The 16,841-nt window shown below is 35.6% G+C and overlaps 1 protein-coding gene across 1 annotated transcript in view; it reads right to left on the reverse strand.

The window, feature by feature from the left end:
* Positions 1–14,034, reverse strand: part of hpse2 (heparanase 2) — an 87,209-nt gene extending 73,175 nt beyond the window's left edge. The window contains exons 1-3 of the mRNA XM_079854421.1: positions 13,675–14,034; positions 10,682–10,836; positions 9,033–9,194 (exon numbers count right to left, since the gene is read on the reverse strand). Coding sequence (XP_079710547.1) covers positions 9,033–9,194; positions 10,682–10,836; positions 13,675–13,925 — 568 coding nt within the window. The 5' untranslated portion in view covers positions 13,926–14,034. The remainder of the gene's footprint in view (positions 1–9,032; positions 9,195–10,681; positions 10,837–13,674) is intronic.
* Positions 14,035–16,841: the final 2,807 nt, after the last annotated feature.

Below are 16,841 nucleotides of genomic sequence, written 5' to 3' on the forward strand. Positions count from 1 at the left end.
ACGATTTGCACAGAAATTTGCTCTGCTCGCGTTTCACGGACCAAGCCCATTGAGATTTTGCGATTGCTACGGTGATTCTGTTAAAGAATTTCATGCAATTACATTCTTTATTGATTTTTAATAAAGGTTTAAGTCATGTCAGCACTTGAAACGTATGTGGTAAGATCACAGATGTCTTTGGGAATTGTAGCCGTTTAATATTTGTTTATGAAGGGGTGGTATTAAACTACCTGCAGCTGCTTCAGTGCAGTCCATTCTCATGCACAATGACTCATTTAAAAACCACTATCAAATGAATGAATCAAATGAAAAGGAAACTTCAAAGACTGGAAGCTTATGGCTTTATAGCAATCGCAAGAAAGGGAACTCCTTTGCTGGGATTATCTTGGATTATTATTTGGTATTTTGTGTTGCATGGTAAGGCCAGGCAAATAACTCCAATATGTGTGACTTGGTTTAACCACCAAAGAGATGTAGATTAATGTATCATGTCATCATTCATTTCCCAGATTTTGATACTAAGGGGAACTGATGCAAAAGTGTAAAATGTGGCCCTTCCAAATCCCACAAACTCCTGGCTCAGAATTTGTAGAAACATTCTCTCCAATACAAAACTGATACAAAATCTCCTGGCCCACCTCATATTTCACAGTAGGGTAATCTTATGTTTCCAAATGTGACGTAACTAGCAAATGAATCATACTTTGATCACCACATATTACAAAGATTGACAAAAAAAATAACAGAATCATTAGCATCGCTCCGCGAGTCCAGTTTTGAAATCCTACAAAAACATCTTCATTCATTTCAATAACACTGTTTGGTTGCAATTAAATTATCCACACTGGACCATAAAGTGCAATTCATTTTCAAGTCATTTAAGATCTGAAACTCCATTTTAAACACATCCGATAATTTTGACGCTAACATCATTATTAGATTGCGTTTGTGTACCCAGCAGGGAATTTTCGGCTCCTTCCTAGCATTGTAAACATCTGTTTTCTCTTAACATTTGGTCACAGTTTATTTTCATTATTTTGAAAATTGTAAATATGCTGCTATTATCTGTTTCTACTTGCAAATTCATTTGAAGGCTAGTTTATCAATTCATTTGGCAAATTGCAATATATAGCGCAGTCTGAGTCTGACAGCTCCTTGTTACATTTATGAGATGTATCTAGAGTCCACTCTGTCTTCATAACCTTCTGTTGTGGCACATTTTATTTTTCCAGTTCAGTTGTTGTTTTATGGTCGTTTAGAAGAGCAAGGCCTTGAGTAATGGGCAACGTGGAAACATTCTGAAGAGTCTGTTATACGTATTAGTGTCTCATTTATTTACAGTTCAGTTCACTCATGCCACACACTGAGATTGTAAATGTTCACGCCATGTTTGCCAACATCTCTCTAACTCTCTCTCTATGGTTGTAAAATATCAATAATGCCTAACAATAAGTGAAAAATAAAATAAGCTTATTTTGTTTATTTGTATTATAGTGACATCCTTTCATTTTACAGCAATTAAACAGACGTCAAACTGCTCTAAAAATAGATTTTATATACATTTTTATGCGTATCAGAATATTGTTCATTAGCTTCACTATTTGTATGACCTATAAATGTTCAGCTCTTAAAGGGATAGTTCACCCAAATAGGGATAGTTCTGTCATCATTTACTCACCCTCTTGTCGTTCCAAACCCATAAAATGTTAATCTTTGTAAGACGAATGAAGATATTTTCACCTAAACCTCTGACACTTCAAAACGTTCATAAAGAGATCGTAAAATAAATCCACATGAATCGTTTAACCCTTTCATGCATGAATTATGATAACCTCAGTCAGGATTTTTTTCCTATGTGTTTTTATTGCTCTTAGGGCATGAAAAACAAGAATTGATTTTTATTTTATTTTTTTACAAATTTTTCAAAGAGATCACTTGAGTGGACAGCATGCGGTTATGGTTTAAACTGAAGATATACTGTATTAAATATAAGACAATAATCAAACAGATAAAGTATGTGAATTTAACAAACTAATCAATACAATTATATCAAATCATGTGAAAACTATAAAATATATACAAAAAATATAAATGCGAAATATTGCAAAGGCTTCATACAACTTCATACAAGTTGCACATCGTGTATCTTTGATATCAGAACATGAGGACGTGATTCCATCAGAATTTTCTACAGCCTGTCAAGGTACAACTGTGGAAACCACTCAGATGCTCCCTCCAGTGCACCAGAGTATGGAGATTTACCCTTATTAGCTGATAATTCTGATTATGTTCAAGATGGACATGCACATTTCTATCATAGCCCTCTATCATAGAAAACCTAGCGATACGGGTTTTTTTCAATCTCATCTGAAATGATCAGTGTTGGGGGTAACGCATTACAAGTAACATGCATAATGCATTCAGATTACTTTTTTGATGTTACAAGTAAAGTAATGTGTTACAAGTAACATGCATTACCTAATCAGATTACTTTTTGATCTAACAAGTAATTAACTACAAGTAATGTGCATTACCTAATCAGATTACTTTTTGATGTAACGAGTAAAGAAACGCATTACAAGTAACATGCATTATGTAATCAGATTACTTTTTGATGTTATGAGTAAAGAAACGTATTACAATAACGCGCATTACATAATCAGATTACTTTTTGATGTTATGAGTAAAGAAACGTATTACAATAACGCGCATTACATAATCAGATTACTTTTTGATGTTATGAGTAAAGAAACGCATTACAAGTAACATGCATTACGTAATCAGATTACTTTTTGATGTTATTAGTAAAAAAAACACATTACAATAACGTGCATTACGAAATCAGATTACCTTTTGATCTAACAAGTAAAGTAATGCATTACAAGTGTCATACATTATGTAATCACATAACTTTTTTCGATGTCAATGAAAATTACATTCTAATAATACAAATACATTTATTTACAGTAAAAAAAGTCACTGCACATTAAGTTTTTAAGTTTTAAGTTTCAAAAACAATATTCACATTATAATTATGAATTGTAGCTGAAATATAGCAATTGATGCATGACGTCCACTACAGTGGACGTGATTAATCAGAGTTTTCTCTCAATCTAAAATCAAAACTTGGAAAATTTTACTGTGATATGACTCATTAGATATTGCTTGATGCTGCAATATTTTTTTTACCTACAAGAGTCTCCTAGGATAGAAGGAATGGGTGGATATTCCAGGGCAACTTGGCATGTCTGACTGACCCTTGGCCATCTTGGTTTGGAGGGGGAAAAAAAAATCGAAACACAATGGCTTGCTACTTGATTGCAATTTATAGGATGATGCACGAGGGTCCAGTGAAGAGGCTAATGTGCAACTTTGCCATAAAAACCCGTGCAAATTCAAGAAAATGCTTTTTTAATAGCTGTCCACTGTAGTGACCACTATGCGTGAAAGGGTTAATCCACGTCTTCTGAAGAGACACGATCGCTTTATATGATAAACAGATTTCATTTAGACTTTTATTAGCATATTTTATCAGTGAACGTTCATACAGCACTCAAATATGGTAAACAAGCTCAACCACAATGATTGACGCATGAGAACCAATGAAGTTTCTTCTCACGTCATAGTTGTATTCTCAAGTACAGTTGAGCTTCTCTTTACAATATTTGAATGCTTTATGTATGTCTGCTGATCAGTGTTTATATGTGAATAATAGTAGTCTAAATGAAATCTGTTTAAAGTGATCCTGTCTCTTCAAAAGACTTGGATTCATATGGATTTATTTTACAAATCTCTTTGGCCTGGTTTCACAGACAAGGCTTAGATTAAGCCAGGATTAGGCCTTAGTTTAATTAGGGCATTTAAGTAGCCTTAACGTGCCTTAGAGGAAAAAAACATTACTGGTGTGCATCTTGAGACAAAAAAATGGCACTGCCAAATTTTAAGATATCAGTTAAAACAGCTCAAACATGCATTGTAGGTCTAGTCTAGGACTGGGCTTACGCCTTGTTTGTGAAACCAGGGAGTTAATGAACAGGCATCTGAGTTTTGGGTGAATAGGCTTTTAATGGAGGGACAGAAATCGCTCACATTTCATTCAAAAATCGTCATTTTTCTTTCGGAGATGAACGCAAGTCTTATGGGCTTGGAACGACATGAGAGAGTAAATGATGAAAGAATTTTTCCAAATTTTTTGGGTGAACTATCCCTTTAACTCTTCTGGAGAATATTATGCATGTGTGTGAGTATCTGCTTAATGTCTCAGATATAGAAAAAAAAAAACTCATGTTTTCTTTCACAGGCAGAAACATCTGTCAGAGCCTCAGATCTATCATTAGCACACTATTCTACGAGCACTCACTGTGTTTGTGTTGAGTGCACACATGTGTGTTTTCACTGCTGCTGGGGGAGGAGAAAAAGACTCCAAACTCTTTGTGTCACTTTGAGCACAGTCAGACAAGAATAGAGAAGAGGACAGGAAGACTGGCAAATCAAATTCTGCCATGCGGTATTCATCAAAATACTCCAGCAATCATTTCAATGAAATAACCGCCCAATTCTGGTGCAAACGTTTTCAACTGGACAAAAAGTTGGGCTCCACGAGCCAAAAAAAACTGTTCTGAACAACATGGGCATGTTACCCACACTTGTAGAAGGAAAACAAATGACGCAGACAGCATCTGGTCAAAACCACTCCTCATTTTCTCAGATATATAAGCGTTTATTTTGTGCAACAACAAAAAAAGAATCACAGGTTTCCTCACCTCTAGCTCATTTTCATAACATTTCCTTACTTTTTAATGACTATTTGAGGACCAAAAACTCAAACAGTTACTGCGTTCAACGAAAACGAGAGGCTAAAGGCTAACCGTCAGCTATAGCTAATACGCAAACTGCCCTCACTGGACAACTTCCTGTCATTTGTCTCAGAGCAAACGGGCAGGAAATAGCTTTGAATATAGCTATGCTGCATTTTAACATGCTAGCATCACACAGAGAGACTCCCTCGTGTCTCTAAGTGGACGTAGGAGAACAGTTTCCAGCCGAAGAACGCAAGAGAGTGAAAGCAAGCAAATTCGTGTGATTTAAAGAGACAGTTATGTATGATGAATGCCACTCTCCTGAGAGTCTGGGAAACCGGCTGTAGTGCTGCACATGGATCTAAAGTGCACCGTGACCTCAGACACACTGAGAATCACACGATGACAACTATAGAGCCCTCTACAGCCGAGCTCTGAGGACATGATGGAATTTTAATCAATTTAACAACATATCATTTGACACTTCACTCAATGCATGTGCACGAGATAGGTTTCCAGGAATGGGTGACGAGCAAAGCACGGATAAGTCATTTAGAACGGTGTACTGTGGGTATTTATCATATTTAATATGTCTGCTTGTACTGAATGACATATACATCTGTAGTGGGGTTATGAATGCAAGCATATTCACGAATCCATGACTCTATCAGCACTTCAAACTAACACACGGATGAAATGTATGGTTAAAATGTCCAACAAGTCTTTAAAGGTGAAAGTTACACCAGCCATTACTAGTCAATTCAGTAATGCACTTGATTGTTTTGTTTCAAACTCATTCTGGTTTGCGATTGTTTTAAACCCCAACTCTAACCCCAAGTATTCAATGCGAACAATTCATATAGACTATATTCCAACCTTGTGTTGTCATTTCCTTGGGTGTCCAATTCAGTTTTGTTGTTTGCTACATGTTTTTATTAACATTAAAACCTCTCATTATATATATATATATATATATATATATATATATATATATATTATGTAATCTATATAATCAGTAGTCTGGCTATCACCAGACCAAGCTCAATCTTTTAAGATTGAACATTGGTCTGGGGAGTCTGCTCTGTATTTTCTATGGCACAAGAGGCGTGATCAGCGGGCATAGTTCAAATGACTCTGTACGCAATTGGATAGTCCTTCAACCAGTCAGACCAACGATCCAGGTGACGTACTTTGCAGCGAAAACTCCAGGCAGGAAACATGTCAACAAACCTGTTGGTTTGGAGCATTGATCAGCGGTTTGCAGAAGCAGCAATGGCATCAAGCGATTTTTGCAGGTTGTGCGAAATAAAAAAAAAACATGAAAGTGAGTGGTATTTACAACCACTCGAGGGATTTGTTTGCTAAACTAAAGAAGCCATTGAGCATCGTCGTGAGGTTAAAAGGAATTGGATTGGATTAAACCCGCCAATAGCGCGCCAGGTGGATAAGCCAGTTTGTGATTGGTCCCTGCAGATTTGTAAGGGAAGCAGGATAGAAGATTGTACACTTCAGCCTGAGATGCAGGGCGAAATCAAATCACCGGCAGATCGGGCTGGGTTTACCCAGTCTATATAATCAGGGGTTTCAATGTTAAATTCATCTTAAAATACATCTTTGTTCATCTTAAAAAAGTTATTTTTACATTTACAATGGGCAACGATTAATCGCGATATATCGCATCCAAAATAAAAGTTTGTGTTTACATAATATATGTATATATATATATATATATATATATATGTGTGTGTAGTGTGTATAATTATTTTTGTTTATATAAATACACACACATGCATGTATATACACATATACATATATATACATATACATATACATATACATATATATACATATATATACATATACATATATATACATATATATACATATACATATATATACATATATACATATACATATATATATATACACATATATATATATATACATATACATACATATATATACATACATATATATACACACATATATATATATTTTTTTTTTTTTAAGAAAATGTTATTTATATATAAAATATTTATATATAATATAAATTATGTATAAATATATACAGTATGTACATGCAAATATTTCTTAGATAAATACATGCATATGTGTGTATATATATACAAAATATACAGTACACACACACACATATATTATGTAAACACAAACTTCTATTTTGGATGCGATTAAATCGTTGTCCAGCACTAAAAATAAGCAAAAATTTATGGAAAAAAAAACCTGAAGGTGGGTTTTCACAATGCCTTTTACTTGCTAAACAATATGAACTACCAAACAGAAGACAGAAGGCTTGTAGATTGTGTACAACAGGTTTTTCAGTAAAGTTTTGATCATGATCAAAAGCTTTAGAAATGTGTGCATATCAAATATGATACAGTAGGCTTCACAGGGTTAAAAATCAATCGCTTTAACAGACACTGGTTTGATTTTATCATTCATTTGCAAATTTTATAAAGCTACACTCAACTGTAAGAAACTAACAGTGACTGAATTCAGAGAATGCAGTGAAAGAGGAGTTCAGCATCGTGGAACTGTAGCAACTTGAGAGTTTCTTAAACGGCCTGACCTCGAATTGTCTCAGATGGTTTGCTTTAACTTAACTGGACTACACTGTAGCGATTGTAGAGGTGAAAGCTAGAATGACCTTGGGCTTGTCTCACCCCGTTTTTTTTTTTCTAACTGGCAGGGGGCCAGTTTCGCGCCTATTACTGATAGCTCTAATGAGAAAGGGTCAGAAAAGCAGACCCGTGCGGTGTGGAAATGGATGAGGCAGGACATCTCTCTGTAATTCCCCTGCCACCTGCCAGTGACTGCGCAGGGGACGTCCTGATTGCTAACAGACCCGTCTGTGCCATGCACCCAGGTGTCTTCGTTCTCACCCATCAGTCATGCACACGACAGGCTTTTTGCTGCAGCACACATGCTGAGATCCACGGCGAGAGAGATTCCTTTGCTAAGTATGTTTAGTCCTAATTCCTCTTACAGCCGCCCTGCCAAACGCAGATGTGCGTAAAAAGATGTTTGGAAAATACGGGTGAAAGTTAGAAGAGTGCTTTTTTGCTGAAACTGTTTGAATGAACAACATTCAGGTCTATTTGACGCCAAGAGCAGTTCAGAAACTCTCATCTGAGCTTGTATATCAATTTTAATAAGAAAATGTGCAGCATGACCTGCACTGGAACTCGCACAGTGCCTGACATACAATTTAGTACAATCTTTCCACAGTAAATCTGCTTTAAACAAATAATCTCGCTCCGGTTGACTGTACCTGACAGTGATTTGAGTTTACATTGAGATTACTGCAACGATTATAATAATAAAACAACGGGGGAAAAAAGCAAGTCTGTCAAGGAAAACCCCAAAATATGTCATTTAATTCCCTTCGTGGAGTGTTGTGTCAGAATTCATCAACAACAGTGTATGAAATCACCGCAAAGTTCGAATGCACCCAAACAAAATATCACACCTGATCCAACCAAAACAGCTTTTTACAAAAAAATGTTTTGTTTGTGAATCACCTTCATTAATATCCATAGAAAAGACACTGATTTAAATCGCATGCAAAAACTGCTCTTCCTCTCAGAACTACGGGTGCTTTCACAAAGTGTCATTTTCTGAAATCATTGTCAGCTGTTGTTTCCACTGGCCTTTTGTATACGTCATCATTCAGCTTCATTCTATCCTTGATCTGACATTTTCGGTACTACAAAAGGTCTCTGACAGGTCCTCTGAGATTTCTGCCTTTCAAACAATTATTCACCCTAAAATGATCTGAACATTTGGGACAATGTCTGTGTGTGTGACTATGAAATCTGAAATTGGACACTGGATTTACAAACAGGCAAAGCACAGCTGTTGAAAGTGATCAATAAAACCATATGCTTGGCTGATCTTCTCATCATATTAAACCTATGCGTTTCTGGAACAAGCAGCAACAATTACATCACTGCAGCCTACCAGTGGTTCTGGACGTCAATGAGAGAAAACAACTCAACATAGTTCATAGTTCAAACAACATAAACACAGAACGCACCTGATATATTAAATTAAACCATATACAGGACTACAGATTCCTACTGATCAACACAAACAATACGCACCATTCATTACATTTGTTATAAAAGCCCTTTTGTGAAACTCTGAGGCAAAAAACAAAGCCTAACCCAATATACACTATATTAGCTCAGTATGCATGTTGCTGTAATCTCCTACCTGTTAATGTAACATCGCTGTAGATGTTGGAGAGCTGTTCTTTCAACAAGACCTGTTGCATCTGAGCCGCTTTCTCCCGCTGTAGTTCCAGCATCATCTCCGGGTGGCTGGCCAGCTTGCAGCCCTTCTGTTTGTCCAGGGCGAAGTCACTGCGCACTATGTCTGCATGGAAACCGCGATAATGATTTTGGAGTTATTTTCTGTGAGTATTTGCAACGGGTGGGCGATATTCTACCGATAGACACGATTAACCGACCGTAATTTGTCAACGGCAGAACATGACGTTGATGTGCTATGCAGTCACGCTTATCGTTAGCATGCGTTTTTAAGTATTGCGTTTAAAATATATATATATATATATATATATATATATATATATATATATATATATATATATATATATATATATATATATATATATATATATATATATTAAACCGTTGAAGCACAGTAAGCAGCGAAAGACAACTCTTTTCGTTATATATGCAGGTGATGTCAGATAAACTGTGCGCGCACGTGAAGCCGCTGCTCTTAAAGCGCGTGAGAACTGAACCGAGTGCTTTTTGTCGAATAATCAGACTTGAACGCTTAAATGTATATTTATGTGTCAAAATTACCTTTTATTTGCAAGTAAACGCAGTCATTTATGTCTTAAGTTAACGTAAACAGTTGAGAAAGAATGTGCACATCACAAGTATAGCCTACTAAATACGTGAAATATCTCTTAAAGTGACAGCATCCAAATTTAGGCTACAGCTGTCATTAATCAAACGACAAAAAGAGAACATCTCTCACTGCTCTTCACTGAATCACTTTAGTAACTTTAATAAATTAGCCTATATAGTCTTTACACAGTGAAAACTATGCCGTGTTTTTATACATTTGATTACTTTATACAATTTATTTCTTATTTAGTGCTCAGATTTTTTTTAGGTAAATTTAATTTGTGTCTTTGTTCTATTCTAGTTTGTTTTCCTACATGCTTGTAATTAGTTTCTTTATTCTTTCTTTATCACTGTTTACTTGTCTTCAGTAAGCTTGAAAGTTTTTCTTTACTTAGGCTAGTATTAGTTGTTGTTGTTTTTTGTGACATTGAAATTGGTGACGAATTATGAAATTTCAATGGTATCAAAAATGTTGATATCATAACCTTATTTAAAGCAAAAATAATGTGTGATATATACCAGTATAATTGTGCAATAAAGTTACTCAAATTGTGATATAAGCTTTTGGTCATATCGCCCACCTTATCTGCCCACCAAGAGGACAAACTAACCACTAGAGCAATGCATTTGCATTGTGGACATGTTTTCTAGATACTCAAAATATATTTCTTTTTGTTCTGTGTTTATTGATAAAAAGTCTTCAGAATTAAAAAGGCATGTCTTTTTCAAAAGGCATGCACTGACTAAATGAAAGCGTCAATATTTATTCAAATATATCTTAGGTGTATGCATGCACATATGGAATGACACATAGAGCTTTAATATCATGATTGCAAATAGTATTTCTGGAACTTTCAACAAGTTAAGAGTTGTTTCCTCATCAAGTTTTCTGAGGTACAAAAATATTTTTTTGTTTTTGTTGTTTCATCTCAATAATATATGCAAAATACCTGCCTAATTGAAAATGACCAAATTAGACCTCACCATCTTCATAGTTTTTCAGGTAATAGTCCGGTCCAGGCCCTCTAAACTTCGCAAGATTCTTCAGGTTATGAAACTGGAGGAAGTCAGTCCGTTTGCCCCCAAACCTCAAATAAGCTGGAGAGAGTCCCCGCGCCAGAGTGACTAACCGCTTGGAGCTGTGGACACAGAAAGATGTAGATCACAGATCCAGCTATTCTCAGAGAAACGCGTAGGGCTAATACAGAATCACTGTGTAGACAACACTGTAAAAAGTCCAAATGAGCAGTGCTTGCCTTAAAGAGCTATTTCTGCCTGACAGAACCCTTAAAATTAACTTGCATGGGTGCAATCTACTCATATTAAATATAGTAGTCATTACCATGGGAAGAAAGTTATTTCGGTTACCTAAACATTGAATAGTGCATAAAATCACAAAGATAGCTTTGTCTTCATGATTTTAGACCATTGGAGGGAAGATGGAGAATAAACTGAATAAAATCACTAATTTCTTTTTAAGGCTTGTTCATATATGATCTTTATCCTTTTAAATTATATAAAGACACAAAAACATTATATAATATATTATAACACATATAGCCTATACTTTATGCTATGTGCTACTGTCTTAATTCTTTTGACGATGTAAAAGTCTGTAATGCCGGCACAAGAAAAACATAGCCTAATTTTAAAACTCATAATTAATTATAAACTTATTTTTATTCTATTTATTTAATATTCTATTTATTTTTTCTGCAGTGACCTGGTTGTCGCCATTGGATTGGTGCTTTAACTTTCGGAAACTCACAGCAGGATTGTGAGTTTACAATATATTGTGTTTCAGGCCGCAGTGCTGAAATCAACAGCAGATTATTCACAGAGCTGCAGTCTGTGGTGCTACACGCTCGTTTCTTTCGAAATAAATAAATACCAGCTTTATTAGAGCTTTACTAAATAATGAGACATAATAAGGTACCAGTCGTAAAAAGAGAAGCCGTAAAAGGTGCACATAAAAGAAGGCCTATAAATTGCGCAAATATTCCGCCTATGAGAACCAAGAATCGAACAACAACAACAGATAACATAAAAGAATAAAATAAAATTGTATTGAAATAAAATAAAATGAAGCTACTATGTGAATTGTTTTATATTATTTTGTGAAACAGCAAAACAAGCTAAATTGCCATAATCGGTGAAGCCTGCGTTTTGGTCGGTGGGCCGAAACTGAATTTTGGAAAATACATTTTAGAGAAAGTATCTGCTGTCACGTCCAATAATGTGAATTAATACATTTAATCAGACCGAGCATGAAGCATGAATAAATAAGCATGTTATTTTTGGAAAATGACAACTACAATTTAAGTTTAAAAGAAAAATAATATTAGTGCAACTTCCTGCGTAATAATGGCGATGTAACGGCAATATATTTAGATATAATTTATATGAGATTATGGCATTGTTACCTATTGCATTGACATTATGAAACCTTATTTTGAACGTATGCATGTGCATAGCATGAGCTAAACGTGCTACAAATATCACTAGTATTAGTAATAGTCCCATACTTCAAATCTGTTTACGAGGTTATTTTCAAATCAAATAAGATGTGGGGGGGGAAATATAATTCTTAAAGTTGTGGGTAAGTGTCCTAGTAGATAAGTCACATCCCGCTTTTATTAGGTCCTTGTTTCATTCCATATATATATATAATTAAACTAAGTAGCCTACGCACAATGTAAAACCCCTTTAAAGGCGATAGCCTACCGCGTAAATCTGCTGTAACTTACACTTTACGCGACAGAAAACGAACAATAATGCCACGACAGCAGATGGGGTTCATATTTATGTGGGCCACTTCTTAAATTCTATTGAATCTATTCGTTCCAACACCTCATCCTGATAAATCACAATAATAAATATTCGATAATACATCGGGATTAAACACTATATCGATACTCAAACCTGTTAGGTTCTATAAAAGACACTTACATTTCGGTTCTCCGAATGGTTTTGTGTCTTTTCTCCTCTGGGGGCTGGGACACTCATATTCACTTCCAGGTCAAGCCCTGGTGTGCAAATTAACACAACCATTCAAATCTGCGCGTATTTTCAGGTTTCACGCTCTAATATAAAAGGCATTCGTTCATCGAGTCAATCTCTTAAGAGCTATATCATGGACTAACATCACCCCACAACACGGTTTCATTGGGATTAAGCAGATGTTGTTTTAAGCATTGCGAGTAAACATGATGAATTCTACTTTACGCGTAAAATAAATGTCCATGAGTGCGAAAACGCATGGGGTTTTACACGATAACGTTATATGGCTAAGCTGTACAGAAAAGCTAAGTGCAACCAAACATAAAAGTTTAAACATCTAATAAGAGGAAAGGGGACTGGTAACCTACTTTTCGAAAATACTGGATTTTGTAGCCTACTCAAGGGAGCGGTTGATAGATTAAAAAGTAGTAGCCTATGCTATTAGATGCCTAGTAGGTGTTTGGGTAGCCTATATGTGTTATTGAAAAAAAATGATTGATGTCTAGTTGTGTTCCTGTTGGAAAATCCAGTTTAAGCCGGGTTTGGAACATCGAAGATGGTTTCTAGCTGGTCATTATCATGGTCAAGCTTAACCACTTCAAGATTGTATGTTGCTACACTCTAAAAAGGGTTCCTTAAAGCACCTTTACCATCCATGGAACATTTCCATTCCACAAAAGTTTCTTTATAATAGAATAAGGTTCTTTAGATAAGAAAAACAAATGGTTATTTTAAGAACTGAATGGGTAACCAAAAATGTTTCTTTAATGGTATTGTTGCAAAAAAGAAAAAAAAAATAGAAAAAAACCTTTTGGAATCTTTATTTTTAAGAGTGTAGTCCACAACCAGCCTTAAACCACCTTGTTCCAAAACACATACTGACCTCTCCAGCAGGCAATTCCGATCTTCCCAAATCAACACAAACACATCAGCATCACCATGCGCAGGATGCGAACGCAAAAGCTAGAATAGCCTACCTTAAGAAGTCCAGCCAGCCATCCTTTACGATAGACGGGTCCAACTGCAACGAGAGGAAGTTGTCATTCAAAACTTTAACCGGGCTTCGAGTATTGACGTCCAGTAAAATCAAGGTTCTCTCCAGAAAGCTCTGTCTCTTCCCTCCGGACACTGGTCTCCTGTATGTAGCGGCGGAGGGAATGAGAGACTGGAGTATCAGTGCCAACCACAGTGACGAGCCGAACACTGGGCAGAGGAGCTGCCTGGGCATCTTCTGTCCTCAAGCACCGGGCGGAGCGCAGTGAGGGAGATCCAGCTGAGATCTCCTTATAAAACCCGATCGAAAAGCACCTGAAGTGTTTTATGCCCCTCCTTGAGCGAGGATCGCTGGTGTCTCTTTCAGCCCCCCCCCCCCTGTCTTCAGCTGTTTTGGAGTAAACTGACGCCCGAGGGCCAGCCTCCATCACACTGCTGCCCCTGCACCGCCCTCTATAGTAACGCAACGGCTCTTAAAGGTAAGATGACTCTTATTTATCAGAAGCGTCTTCTGGTGGGGGTGTCTGGAGCATAATGTCTCTGTCTGCACAAAAAATAAAAATAAATAAATGGAAGCAAACGGGTTCTTTGGTTCAGCAATAAAATCTTCTTTTTTATATCCACAAGCAATAGCTGCAAGGGTCTTTGGAGTTAAAAAGTTACTGATGTTATATTATAGGTTCTTCACATGCTGTTTGTTTTTAACTCCAGCTTATGGCTGTTTTCTGAAGAACTATTAAAAAAAAAAAAAAAAAATTTAAGACTGTATCGAACTGAATTTCAATAGCATACTAAACAATATGTAGAACCTTTAATCGTCTAAAAAAGTGTGAGGGTTCAAATGACCACATTAGCCTAGTCAACTGTTCGCGTTGTTTTTAAATTCAGTTCTGTTGTTGGCGTTATCTTCGAACAATGGAATATGTTTGTGCGTGAGTGCAAATAGTGAATGACTGCCACTTGTTTTCTATGTAATACGTTTTACGCAAAAATAATTCAAGTTGTGTATTATCTGGTTTGGCTGATGAACATTGCGCATACTTGACAAAACAACTTGTTTTGAGTTTTTTCGTCTACGCTGAGATATTTACAAGTTGAAATGTTGATGCGAACAGTTATTGGCAATACACATATGATTTTACACTGCTTTAATTAATCAAAATAACTTAAGCAATTTCAACGTTTTTTATACAAGATTCAACTTTTTTTTAAGTGTCTGTTTCCAGTATTGAAAAGTATCACTCACTCACATATATTTTTCTTATTCAAATTACTTACAGAATGAAATACAATAGCCTACCTATAATAACCGTTACATATTTATATGGGGGATATGTATTTTCTCCGAGGGGGAAAAAAAACACTTGATGAATTTTTGTTTTATTATTATGTTTTATGTGTGTATTTTTGCGGGGGTAATTATTTACATCGGGCTCGGGCCAGGAAGGAGGCAAACTGTAGCATTTATAGATCACGAAACAAAAATAATCTACCAATAATTTCGTGACATGGATCAATAATTCACCTCGTGTTCTCCTAACGGGTCCCTGTGTCAGAAACATTTGCTTGCTTTGTCTTTTTGAAATATTCGTTTACAATAGACACCAACCCGAAAATTGCTTTCCATCTTTTCGATAAAGTAATTGTAATACCGTGAACTATTGATATATATTTAAGATTTTTAATAGCCTATAATTCCGGAACAACACAAATCCGACGCTGTTCTTTGTCCTTTCACATTGCTTTTATGAAATGTGAATTTAATTTGGTTTAGCCTATAAATATTTCGGCTTTAATAGCAGGGTGAATTTTTGCCGGCATGCCGTCAACTGGTGACTGACATGTGTCATGCTCTTATTAAACCTGACGTGCACAGGTCAATATTGACAATAATAATGCTCTCTCACCTGACCCATGATGCTGTTGTCCAATAATTGATTTTTTTTCTTGTATGACTGAAACTTTGGCCTAACATTCCTCGCGTCTTGAGACACTCATCCGCTTTCTGCAGAGAATAAAACAAAACAGAAAGAAAACAAGACTCTTTGCTGTTTTTACAGGCTATATTTCTTGGCAGAGAACCAGCAGGGGCGCCTTCTGTTTAACCTTAGATTTATGACAAGATGTATCAAGTTTTATATTAGAAATCTTTTGAAGTGCATTTTAGCTTTATAAAACTGGAACTCGCCGTTTTAGAGAGTATTGGGTGCATGTAGCCTAAATATATCAAATAGGCTAGGTTTAACAGTAAGGAACTCTTATATTTTTATGTAAAGAAAAACAGTATTAGCTATAAATGAGTCCAGATAATTGTATATCTGTTGCTCCCCTTCATTTCTAAAAAAAAAACATTTTGAAAAGTCTATAAAAAAAAAAAACACTGTATGCTTCCACTTTTTTTTAATAACCTAAATAATGAATTCAAGTTGTTTCGTTCTTGCTACAAAATAGACTTTACATTTATTTTGAATGCATTTAAGGGGAAACACAACTTTTCAACTTCAAGTTTAAAAGTTCATATTTAAGTTAGTTCATTTATAAATCATATTTGCGCACATGATTAATTATTAAAATGGCGAGAGTAGCCTATGCTGATAAGAAGCGAAGAGAAAGGTTATGAGTCATGCGTTATGCCATTACAAATAGTTTGCACTATTTTGGTCGGGTAATTTGTCAAATTTGTCTAAATAATAAAAAAAAAAATCGAGATTTTCAGTTATTAACATAATAATAGGTAAATGTCCACCATTGTTTAAAGTTCATGAACGCTTTGGTCCTGCCCAAATCTAAAATATAAATTTTATTTGCAGAAGAAATAAAACAGAATTATATGAAACGCAACGCAATAATATTAGTAATCTCCTAATAGGCTATTAAAATGCATTGGGTTAAATAGCCTTATATGCACTAAAGATTGCATTATTTTCCATTTTCGATATTCTTTTTTAATATATATGTTGTATATGATTTGTGATCCGTGCAACATTTAGCCTACATCAATATTGTAGCCTATTAGCCTAGTTCAAAGTTTCCTGAGCCTGCTATCTGTCCTGTACAGAGTCAGACCCCCTGACAAGGTCAAGGCTTTACATACGTATATTGACGAGTCGTGGGCAATAAGAGAGAGAGGGAGATCAAGAAAAAGCCCTCC

The sequence above is a fragment of the Squalius cephalus genome (assembly GCF_949319135.1).
Source record: "Squalius cephalus genome assembly, chromosome: 21".
In the NCBI taxonomy this organism is placed as follows: domain Eukaryota; kingdom Metazoa; phylum Chordata; class Actinopteri; order Cypriniformes; family Leuciscidae; genus Squalius; species Squalius cephalus.